The sequence below is a fragment of the Prionailurus bengalensis genome, chromosome E2 (assembly GCF_016509475.1).
Source record: "Prionailurus bengalensis isolate Pbe53 chromosome E2, Fcat_Pben_1.1_paternal_pri, whole genome shotgun sequence".
Taxonomy (NCBI): domain Eukaryota; kingdom Metazoa; phylum Chordata; class Mammalia; order Carnivora; family Felidae; genus Prionailurus; species Prionailurus bengalensis.
Window position 1 is genome coordinate 23,328,777 of NC_057352.1, and position 11,986 is coordinate 23,340,762.

An 11,986-nucleotide genomic window follows, 5' to 3' on the forward strand; every position below is an offset into this window, starting at 1 on the left:
GGGTCCCTGGGCTGATGTCTCCTGGCCCTGCAGCCCCCTGAGACCCAGGGAAGCACAAGTCTCTCCAGCACATGAAGGTTTATGCGTGAGGCGGGTTTAGCTGTGTCTCACACTGGCCTACACATTCAAGGCCTGAGCTTCACCAGGATCCTGCTCCCTGCACAGGGGAGATGGGAGGCTTGACCACAAAGTACCACACTGGCCTCCATGACAAACCTTGTGCCACAGCTGTGGGAGCATGGCCAGCCCTGGTCCACTTCCCTGGGCTTCAGGCCTTGTTCTGGGGAGCAGTTAGTGCAGCCTCATCAGGATGCTCACTTAGAGCCAGTGTCCTGCTGGGCCTGGGCCCTTCTCTGCCTAGGAGGATGTAATGGGCCTTAGGGCACAGGACCCAATGCCCCCCAGGTGGGCTGTGGGGACCACAGGGCATCCTAGAAACAGGCATGCACAGCAGCAGCTTCATGGTAGGTGAGTGTTCTTGTCAAGTGTCCTTGGGGAGAGGGGGAGAGAAGTCTACCAATTACACAGCCACTCACATGAGAACTTGAGTCTGCGCCAAATGAAAAACAGATTTCATGTGGCAAGTGGCACCAACAACTTTTCCGGAAAGCAACTGTGTATTTACACGTTGGCCGCCTTTTACGTTACAGAGGGGAAGGCAAGAGCAATGTGCGTTAGGGGGTTATAGCACCTATGCTGTGACCAGAGTGGCACTTTCAGATGGTCAGAAGGACGAGCTACTTCATATGGGAAGCAGCCATTCCCTCAGTGGGAGCCCAGGCAATAAAGGGACCACGTACACGCTCAGAGCAGTGTCTTTTCATCCCTGTGGTCAGAAGCATGGCTGTGCAGCCAGACCACGGGGTTCACACCAGCTCTGCTCTCTCAGGTGGTAAGGCCCTGGGCAGGCGAGCACGGAGTCTGAGTCTTTTGTGGCAAAACAAGTCTGTTAGCGCACAGGGCTCAGTCGCCGGGCCAGGCCGCCCGTCGGAAGTGGTGCTGGGGCCTGAAACCTGCCCCACAGGCAGCGATGGCTGCAAGGGGAGAACATCCACACCACCTCAGGACCATCCTGATGAGCAAGGACACCACACAGATGGAAGCAGGCACCCTCTGAGTCTTTGGGAGGGGGGGGCATGTAGTGGCACCGAGCAAGATCTTCCTGCTCTCCTGTCATAAAGTCGGTGTTTACCTCTCCCTGGGGTGTCTCTCCTTCAGTGTGGAGGCCAAGTGGGACATATGACAAAGCTGCTTCTCCTGGAGTAAAGGAAGAGAAAACTCATGGATTTGCTGCCAGTTTGTCACTAGGCATGTTTCTGGTTGGTTGGCAAAAGCCCACTTCTCAAAAGGAAAGGGGCCGTGGGTCCTTCTGAGCTCTGTGACGTTCCTAATACCAAACACTGGACGCTGGTCCACGCCCTGTCCTTGCTCATGCCTGCCTAGAAGGACGTCAGCTAGCGGCCTAGAGGTACACCGCCACACAGGGCTGGTCAGACAGAACAGCCAAGGCTTCAGGTAGCAGAATGGAACCAGGGGTTCAGCTGAGGTGGCACAGCTGGGGACTCAGGCTTGCCTGGTAGATCAGAGCTGCAGTCTTATTTCCCCTCAGCCTACCTTCCCTGGAGCCTAAGAGCCACAGGAATACAATGTTCTGTATACAGGTCCGAGCTCCCAGTACTGAAGAGCCATTAAGCACACCCTGACGCGGCATGCTGCCTCCGTGTCCCATCCCAGTTCTAATCCCTAGAGTGAAATGAGTCCAAAGCCCCTCTGCGACGTCACCCCTCACTCTTCTGCTTTCCTGGAAAAGCAAGGGGAACTCCAGTTAGGTCAAGGAGTTCGACAGTGGGTGTGATGTAAAACAGCATGTCAGATACACCGTCTGACCCTGGGAATCGGGTGCCTGATGGCAGCTGTCTACGGGGTGAAAGTGAAGCCGCCACCCAGGCACAAACTCCGGCTCACTTCCCTTCCAAACCAGCTGCGTCGGAGGGACTGTTTCTTCCCAACAAGAGCCTATTAGTGCCTACTAATATTTTATTATTACATAAACAATGGATTCATCGCAGACCATTCAGGAAACACAGAAAAGTATGAAGGAGAAATAAAAGTCTAATAATGCCACTAGTCAAGTCAACCCGTGGTAATCCTGGTGTTTTCTGCCAGTCTTTTCTCTCATGGGAGCAATACAAGTTCAAAATCACCTAGACATGGACATCCCTACACTCCCTGACTTCTTCGTTCATTGTGGTGTGTTTTTTCCCGGATGATGAATTGTTCTTAACTCCAGTGTTAATGGGGTAGAGGTGGTCTATAACTGGAACCAGCCTGGCCATCTTTTCACCGAAAGGCGGGCACTCAGGTGTTTCCAGTCCTTGGGGTCACAAACAATTGCCTCCATAGCAAAGAGCTCACAGGTCAAATGTTCCCTTTGCTTTGAATTTCTTTGCAGATCGCTCACTTGACCGAAGCTGGAATTTGCTTCCATAAATGTAGGAAATAAAGCCATCAATTTCCACTGTGAACACACAGTTTAGCTTGGGGATAACTGGAAAACAAAGGAGGAAAAAGGATGAGAAAAAAAAAAAATCCTGACAGTAAGTTCACGTTTATGCAGAAACTATTCCTAAAATGTCTGTATTAGAAAGTAAGCTAAGGGGTGCCTGGGTGGCTTAGTCGGTTGAGGTCTGACTTCAGCTCAGGTCATGATCTCACGGTCTGTGAGTTCGAGCCCCGCGTCGGGCTCTGTGCTGACAGTTCGGAGCCTGGATCCTGCTTCGGATTCTGTGTCTCCCTCTCTCTCTGCTCCTCCCCTGATCGCGATCTGTCTCTCTCTCTCAAAAATAATGAATAAACATTAAAAAAATAAAAAAAAAAGTAAGCTAATAAGAAATGGGAAACCCACAAAGGTTAGCAGTACCAGGATCACAGGGCATTGTTCGGTCATGTGGCCAGTTTACTCAGACCGTAGATATAACTCAACACCCAATTTTCAGGGTCAAAGGCTCAAGTCAAATTCCCAGAAAAAGTGCTACAAATAGGTCTTCCCACATCACCTTAAGATGGACTCATGGCCTGTGCTCACTGGGGACACCTGTGCACCATTTTCTGAGGTTTAGAGTGAGAATACAAGGAAATGGAAGGCAGCAACAAGAAAAACCAAGCTCCAAAATTTAAGGAACCAAAACCTCCCACTGTGGTTCTGAAATCTCAGATTTGCGGGCAAGGAGTATGGAAATCTCGACAGACCAGTGGTGCACACCCATCTCTGCTACAACAGTGAGCTCTAGCACATCAAGTGGATGACCCAAAGGGTCACCAGAAAGGGAAAGATCTTGGAACACTCCAGGGACAGGCACCACCTTAGCTCCCCCCATTGTCTGCTTAGCCCTCTTCCTCTGAGAGGCAGCAGCCTTTGGGCAGGGTGGGGGGGGGTCTCCATCATAGAAGTAGACTCAGGTGTCTGGAGGCAGACCCTACAGCCCTTCCTTCCATCGTATCAGGCCGAAGCTGCTGACTGGGTGCAGGGATGCCTCAGGGAGAGCCACGGGGGCAAAGATGCCCTCTGAAGGTGTGGACTGCATGGTCAGCAGGTATCTGTAATCTGTGCTGACGTGAGAGACCAAACTGACCCACTGAAGCCACTAGTAAAGGGCTGATGAAGCTGGGGAGGCCACAAACCACAACGCCCTGAGACACAGTTACGTACCTTTTAAGCGGTCTTCTTTGGTGATAATTTTGAAAACGTGCTTTGTTTCCTGTAGAAGGATTCCTGTAACACCCACGTAGGAGGGGCATTTGGATTTTGTGACTGCAAAAGAAAAGGGCATTTGAAGCCTTGGCCTCTGTGGTGCTGGAGGAGCCACAACCAGCTAGGCAGGGGGAAGTTCCTCAGCTCGACAGGGACCAAGCTGGATAAGAAGTCAAAGTCCCAATCCCTTGCCTGTGGCTTTGTAGCCTCTGGGTTGCTTTGCCAAGGTGTCCTTTGGAGGGCCTGCAGCCATGGGGGTCATGGGAAGGACTCTGGAGCCAAGAGGTCATGTGTATGTCCGGCACCACCAAGACCCACAGGCTGCTGGGAAGGGGCCAAGTGTCACTGATGGAATCTGAAGGGACACCTGTCCATCATGGTCTTCCCACGACCTCCCAAACTCTGGCCAGAATGGAATCTTGCTACCGGCCATCGAGCAACGAGTAGGGTGAACTGCCCCCACAGGGAGCCAGCCCCTCACCTCTCCTGACGCATGCCCCAGTGTAGCCAGCGGACTGAGCGCTTGCTATGTGCCTGGCACTGTTTGAGGTAGATGCTAGGCACAGCAGTGAATAAGACTGTCTAGGTTCTGTTCTCAGGGAGCTGATGTTCCAATGGTAGGAGGGGAATGTGTACCAAACCACAAAACTGTGTTTTGACAGCGGTAACTGCTATGAACAAAAAAAGAACAAGGTAATGGGGAGGAGGGTTTTAGTGATGGTAGACCCTCGGGGGAAGTGACATCTGAGTAGGGGCCTGAATAATGAGAAGCAGTCAGTCTGTGAACACACAGAATTCTGGGCAGGGAGAAGGGACAAATGCAAAGGCCCTGAGGCATGGCCAAGCTTGGTGTGGGAGAAGCAGAAATCAGGCCACTGTGGTTAGACCTGGTGTCCAATAAAGTCACAGGGGCCTTTCAGACCACAGTAAGGAAGTAGAAGAGAAACATGGTCTGATTTCTGGTATAAAACCTTCCCTCTGGCTGCCTGGTTGGGGGAGAAGTGTGTCAGCAGCTTCCACAGGAATCCAGGGGAGATGGTGGAGGCTTATATTTGGGGACTAGGACATGCTGATGGATGGAGGTGAGGGATTAAGAAAGAAGAAATGTGATCTTTCCCAGGCTTTTGGCCTGAACAGCCAGGGTAAACACTGGTACCATGAACAGAGATGGGGAACCCGAGGGAAAGGGCTGATTTATGGAGAGGCCTGGAGCTGTTTTGGATATGTGTAGCTTATGACACCCATGGACATGTGGGTGGCTACATCCAGTGGACAGGACAGCAGGATGAACAAAGATGTTCAGGGGAAGGTCTGCATTGGAGAGGACAACCTGGGAGCTGTAAGTCCACAGCTGACATTTAAAACCATGGGGAAGTGGATGAAAGGGACTTTCTGTTCAAGGCTGTGGGCAAGTACCAGCAGCTGCTGTGCCCTCTGGGATAGTAGGTGGGGTCCTTGGGTGGAAAGGTACACAAAGACCATTTAGAGTGTGTCCAAAAAGTGGCCATAACTAGCTTAGGTAGCTAGTTATCTCCCACTCTCAGTGTTGGTGGTCTGGAAATATCCACATGGCAAGGAGTGTGTCTAACCCTGTAGCACAGAGTTATGGTGCCACTGAGTGATGCCTTGGGCATTCGGGTGACCATATGATTGTAGGTAAGTTACCTGAAACAAGAGCCCCATGAAGATCTGCCTTTAACAGCTTGGCCTGAATCATCTGTGGCTGCCTAGGAGGTAAACAGAAGCCCTTAACATACACCATGATCAAGAGTTCTGAAAGGATCAAACAGGTCTACAAACATCTGTGGCCAACTGGCTCCTAAGGTTGCATTTATGGTGATCATAAGACTTGGGTTTTGCCCCAAAGGGCAAGGCTTCAGAAATGCAACTCACGTGTCTGGCTTGAGACCACCGCACAGGTCCCGGATGTACTGTTTCCAGAGTTCATGTAGAGGGAGAAAAAGATTGTAACTGTGGAACCAAAGTCAGAAAGAAGTAAAAAGTTAGGTGACATGAGCTGGGCAATATAACATCGAGAGAACACAGAGCATGGCCTGATGCCAAGGATCCTGACCTGGGTCACTGGGGGCTGGGTGCAGATCCTAGTTCGACAGCAGATAACCTGACTAAAATCAAGTACCTTCACCTTTTGAACCTCAGTTTCCTCACTGCTAGAACCCTCTTGAGGCTAAGTGAGAAGAAGGTGTTGCCCTCCTTTGCCCCTCCACCCTTCTTGCTGGCTAGATACAGCCTTGACAGCTGGGGCTCAGACACCTTAGACCATGAGGCAACATCCACAGATGACAGAGCAGCCACGATGCACCCGGGGAGGCACTGCCTGGGTTTCTGCCACACCAGCCCAGGGTGGTGCTCACGCAGACTTCTTTTCATGAGAGAAACAAACTTCGATCTTGCTTAAGCCACTGCTACTTGAGGTCTTCTGTTACAAGAGCTGAACCCGGTAAGCCAGGAGTAAACAGGAGTTGCTGGCTGTCATGTACACCCCCATGGAAGGTAACAGGGGTCTGGAAGGTGACTGAGCAGGTGGTGGGACCAAAGGGAGGGAACAGGTAAGAGGACCTCAAAGGCTGTCCTCTGGGGTCATCAGTACTGGTCCTGTTACCTCATGGGGAGTCTGTTTACATGACACTATTGGTTAGAAAAGTGAGAACCTCAGGCTCACACTTGAAGTGGGCTCTATGGGTGCAGAAGCCAGCGAGGAAAACTGGGCAGGCAGCGGCCCCTTCCTCCACCCAAAGGCCAGCTCTTTTTGCAACAGGGGCCACAGACAAAGTGAATGACTTTGTTTTGTGGGATGTGGGAGGCTATCTGGCTACTGGTCTTGGCGTGAGAGTCTAAAACCAGTCCTAAGACGCACATATGCAGAACCGTGGCCAAGGAGAGATGCAGTGTCGGCTGGAGGGAGGAACACATCCTCCCACGGAGTGATGCGTCCCTTTCAGAAACTTCTACAACATGTGGGCAGCACATTCTTTGGCAATAAAACCCCAGTGGATGATTCTGTCTAGTACTATTAAAAGCTATAAAGAGTATATATTAAGAAATATCAGTTCCTCTTTTTCTAGGAAAGCTGAAAGACAAACAGCCTGTTGCCATGGGTAACAGACTCACTTATGGCACGAGTCTCATTAGTTAAGGCTAGGACAGAAGCCAAACACTAAAACAGCAAGATCCTCACCGCGTCGCGTCTCACTTTAAAAGCCAAGCCCAAACACGGTCTGAATTGGTAAAGGAACGCTGCCCCCTTGTGGCAGAAGTGGGAGAAGCTCCTACAGCTTAAGAGGAAAGGGGCTGCCAACGGCGCTGGGCTTCCCAAGTCCAGCCGAGACAGGGAAGATTAAGCTGCCCTACGTAGAAAGGCAAGAAAGACTTGGCGTACCTCTGCTGCTCTGGCTTAATGTCAAAGAGCCTCAGCTCCCTCCTCTGCCTGGCAGAGAGGCCTTTGGATTTTTTTTTCTTCTCTTTTCGCTTCCGGCGAGCGGAGTACTCCAGAACGACAGCCTTGCGTTGCAGGTGGTCCTCGCGGGCTTGCTGGCTCATGTGGGGCAAGCTGCGCTTCAGGAAGGCCCTCACGAAGGCCTCGGCCTGCTGGGCTCCCGGAAGCTGCACAGGGACAAGGTGGCACGGTGCCCACTGCTCTGGTTGGGGCAGCCCTGGAACCCACGCCCTCTTACACAGCACTGCAACCGCAGACGGGACGCCATCACGGACCCATCTATCTGCCCACTGAGCCTCACACAGCCACTCATGTGCTGGATGTTAGCTCCCACAGCTGTTCAGATGCGAAAGTCACACTCAAATGCCAATTTGTGACTGCCACACAAAACAGCCATGTCAAAATTTGACTTCCTGCCCTACTTCTTAGAGGTTATTTTGAGGATAAAAAAACCAAAACCCCTTTATATGTGGAAGAAAAGACTTCTCTGACCCTTGGCAGGGAGGAAAGCTTGGGAAACGTATGACAACACTTAATCAGTCATGACCAGAGGAAGGCGAGTTCAGAGAACCAAGCTATGGCCTCAAAGGAAGTGATCTGATGCTTGGGAAGCTGGCACCACCTGCTGCTCCAGGGTGGGCCATGCCTTGGGGGGTAGGAATTTTGACACTGTACCCACGATGCAATCCTCTTTCTTTGGGTTTGGCCCCGTGGACACGTCATGGCTACTCACTAAGTCTGCTCCCGCACCACTTGGGGAAAGGAAGAGCCAATGCATCTCAGCCTCCTGTGCTCAACTTCTCCCACACAGAGCAGAACATCAATTCACTGTACTTAGCACAGGCTCTTAGGACCTCTGGGAAAAATAACTGTCATAACTACACGTAATTCTTGAAGGAACTCCAAACACCTCTGCCTCTTAAGCTGGGAGCTCCACCAATCTACTCCTCATTCAGGTGCCTCTGTCCTAGGTCTGCCACAGCCCCAGTGAGCACTGTCTACTGAGGCCCTGCCTCTTTGCTGGGCCATCTCCTGAACCCTGTTGCACTAACCGGGCTGCGAACACCCTGAAGCTCATGTGTCAATAATAAGCTCCCTCTTATGGAGGAGAAGAGGGGGCAAGGGGGGCATGAGGATGTGATTCACCTCGTCCTCAAGGTAGCTCACAGTAAAAATGGCAGTTGGCTTCAGCTTTGCACCTTTAGATACTAACTAAAGACTCATGATCATCATCATTATTACTGTGAGAGGACAATTATTTGCTTCTTTTAAATACCTAAGTAGTCCCTCTTCACGGAGAAGCCAGATAAAGGGATAACAATCTTTTAAAATCTTGGTTTCATGTTAACTCCCTCAAGAGGAGTCACCAGTGGAGCTTCTGCCAAACTGACAAAGCAAGTGTGCAGCATCCAAATATAATCCATATATTCCACTTATGAAACGTGATCTGCCTGCCCTCTTCAAGAGTAAAGGGGCACATCGGGGCGCCTGGGTGGCTCAGTCAGTTGGGCGGCCGACTTCGGCTCAGGTCATGATCTCACGGTCCGTGGGTTCGAGCCCCGCGTCAGGCTCTGTGCTGACAGCTCAGAGCCTGGAGCCTGTTTCGGATTCTGTGTCTCCCTCTCTCTGACCCTCCCCCGTTCGTGCTCTGTCTCTCTCTGTCTCAAAAATAAATAAACGTTAAAAAAGAAAAAAAGTAAAGGGGGCACAGTGACAAAGTCAAATGATAGTGCTCACTTCGCCAAGTTTCAGGTGGGCATAGTCCAGTGACCTCGGCACAGTGAAAGATGACACAAGATTAAGAAGTCTTCGTTTACTAAACAAGATAAGAAGAGGCCAGCATATGGAAACAGGCCATCAGAACAACAGATCTTGGCTGAGCCTAACACATCTACTAGAAAGACGAGGAGTAGATGTGGGAAAGGACATCTAAAGCAAGACTGGAGTACTAAGCCATTCTGTCATCACCTCTGTTGTTCCCAGACTTCCTGCCATGCACAGTACCTGAACATCGAACTCTTTTGCCTCTTTCTGAGAAAAGGCGTGGTAGATCACACCTGGGGGATTAAAGCAAACAAACAAATAAGAAATGATAATTCCTATTGGGTATGGCTATAAAGCAAAGACTTTTCTAACTATGAAAATAACTATGCTTACTTAGAGATAGAAGAAGATTGGGTGCTATAAAGAGCACAGCTTCAAAGCTTTCTTGGATGCCTCTTTTTCCCCCCCACCCCCGACCACCCATCTGAGAAGTTCCGAAGGTGTGCTTTAGAACAGTGCTTCTCAACTGTTAATTTACATAAGCATCTCTAGGATCTCATTAAAATGTAGACACTTGGGCCCCAATCCCAGATTCTGCATTTGTAACAAGTTTCAGATGCTACTGCAGTTCAGCAGACCACACTAGGAGCTTGGTTAGGAGCTTGAACAGTTGTTCTAGAAGTCTAATGAAGCAACTCATTTAAAAGTTATATGATAGAGGGGTGTCTGTGTGGCTCACTGGTTAAGCATCTGACTCTTGGTCTTGGTTTCAGCTCAGCTCATGGCCTCATGGTTCTTGAATTTGAGCCCCACGTTGGGTTCTGGAATGGCAGCGCAGAGCTTGCTTGGGATTCTCTCTCTCTCTCCCTCTGCTCCTCCCCTGCTCTCTCTCTCAAAATAAATAAATAAACTTAAAAAAAAAAGTTATACACTAGAGAGTCCCAGGATGCAGATGGTAGGAAATATTACACTTTGTTGACTGTAAGATGTTAAAAAAAAGATTTTTCACATTTTAACATCTATGAAATTGGGATGTATCATACAATAGATGGTGTCCTAAACTGATAAAATACAGTAGGTCTTTATTCAAGCTCAAAATAGATATTGATCAATGTGGTTTTGGCCTCTAAAAACTTCCACATTTCCTAATTTGCCTGAAGAATAAAAAGATGGCTGTAGGGACAGAGTACGGGTGTGAATGGAATAAGAATAAGACAAAGGCCTGGTTTAAGGGTCAAAAGACTAGAAAATATGGTTTACACAATGCTCTATCAATCTCACTCCAGGTCCCTTATGCTTCCTTGAGTACATATGAAAAAGCAAACCAATGTGTTATATATTATATTATATCATATCATATCATATCATATCATATCATATTATATTCAGAGTCTGGCTCTCCCTCAGATGGAAGAATGGGAGTAAAACTTATTTCTAAAGAGCACCCCAGGAACGACTTTGCTTCAACTGCCACAGTTGTTTAGACATGAAAGTCTTTTCTGAAGCAATATACATAACGACTATCCAGCATTCATTACTTGCCATGTACCTGGTTAAAAGTTACACATATTTTCCCAACAATCCTTTAAAGTGGTTATTATTCCTATTATGCACATGAGAAAATTGCAGCTCATATAAGCTGAGACACGTAACTTGGTAACAGAGATAGGGAGTGGCACAGATCGAAATGAAAATACTGAGCCAAAGACCAGCTTTAACGGTGTCTACACTCCCCTGGGTGCTTGCTCCCCTCCTTGGCATCGCTATCCTTTGCTCAACTCCCGAGTCCTGGGTTAGCGGTACCATTCTCCAGCATGCTCCCAACGCTTTCCACCTGACAAGGGTCGTTCACAGAACAGCAGGAAGGCTGGGCAGATACCACTACCAGTACCTTACAGAAGGGGAAACCAGGTCGTAAAGAGTATCAGGGCCTTAACCATCGTCACCAAGTGGGAGGCAGTGGACAGAGAGGCGGTGGCCCAGTCGGCGGTAAGGTCTTGGGCCCTCCTTTAACACCACACACCATTGAGCAGGCCCCTGTGGGGGACCTGCCGCCAGCTCTGACATCAATACCTGGCTCAGACACCCAGCCAGGCCAACTGGGACTCTGGGCCTCAGTTTCACTTATGTAAGGCAGGACAATTCCCACACCAGTTCCGTTTGGACTTCGCAGTGACCCTGTTCACCCACTAGCACCAACTCCCCGACCACTTACATCCCACCCCACCCCAGTTTCGAGGCCCTGCACCCCGCTTACTCTTCATCCTCGGGCCGCTTCCGGTGCGCTCTGATGACGTTTCCTGCGGGCGTCGCTCACTCTTCTTCACTTTCTTCAGCAGCCCTCGGCCATCAGAACTTCTCTCGCCAAAGTTTGTGGTGGAGAGACTTCTTGTGCCCAAGCTCGCAAGGCACGCTAAATCGCCAGGCGGACACGCTCCAACTCTGCTGGGATCGCAGGCGCGCAGAGCTGCTGTCAGATGGCGCCGCCCGTGACGTCACGGACGCGCGTCGACCTAAGCTAGCGCATGCGCCTGGAAGCGGGCCCCGCTGCGGCGAGAGGTGCTGCTGGTCCTGAGGGTGTATCTCCTGTATGGAGGTTTTTCAGCTTGCGTGTCCTATAGACGGAGGAAGGTCAGAAGCCGTGGGGTTGCGGTTAGGACTTGTGGACTGCTTGTGAAGAGCTGGAGTAGAGCGAGGCGAGCCAACTTGAAGAGGACCGCGGGGACGTTGGGGACCAGGGGAGGACGGCAATGGTGGGAATGAGGCCCGTTGGAGTCTTTAATCAGCGTTCTCTACAGATTAACCGAGGCGCTGAAGTTGGGATAGAAGGCTTTAGGTTATAGTTTTGTACTGCTGTGTGATCTCGCTTTAAGTCACTTCCCATTTCCAGGCTTCCTTTTCCCCAACACTTGTGAGTGGGCTGGGCTTGATAGTCTGAACGTTTTCTTGAGACGCTAGTGTCTGTCAGGAAGTTAAAAGGCAAGGAGGGATTCTTACTGCTCTGGAGAAGGGTC

The 11,986-nt window shown here is 50.2% G+C and overlaps 1 protein-coding gene across 2 annotated transcripts; it reads right to left on the reverse strand.

Annotated features, from left to right (window-relative positions):
* Nucleotides 1-2,019: 2,019 nt before the first annotated feature.
* On the reverse strand, nt 2,020-11,476 carry POP4 (POP4 homolog, ribonuclease P/MRP subunit). Of its 2 annotated transcripts, XM_043599137.1 has the most exons (7): nt 11,230-11,476; nt 9,213-9,265; nt 7,152-7,375; nt 5,645-5,722; nt 5,417-5,478; nt 3,710-3,811; nt 2,020-2,548 (listed from the first exon to the last, which is right to left on the reverse strand). In XM_043599137.1, the coding sequence occupies exons 1-7, from the start codon at nt 11,234-11,236 to the stop codon at nt 2,412-2,414; spliced, it is 663 nt and encodes a 220-aa protein (XP_043455072.1). In that variant the 5' UTR covers nt 11,237-11,476; the 3' UTR covers nt 2,020-2,411. The 2 variants fall into 2 exon arrangements, with proteins under 2 accessions (XP_043455072.1, XP_043455073.1); XM_043599138.1 differs by lacking the exon at nt 9,213-9,265 and having other exon boundaries at nt 11,230-11,467.
* Nucleotides 11,477-11,986: the final 510 nt, after the last annotated feature.

Coding starts and splice junctions, on each gene's coding strand:
- POP4 (XM_043599137.1), bottom strand. Junction 7,376..9,212: donor CAAAAGAGTTCGATGTTCAG/GTACTGTGCATG, acceptor GTCCCTGTGCAG/CTTCCGGGAGCCCAGCAGGC. Junction 5,479..5,644: donor GGTGGTCTCAAGCCAGACAC/GTGAGTTGCATT, acceptor TTTACCTCCTAG/GCAGCCACAGATGATTCAGG.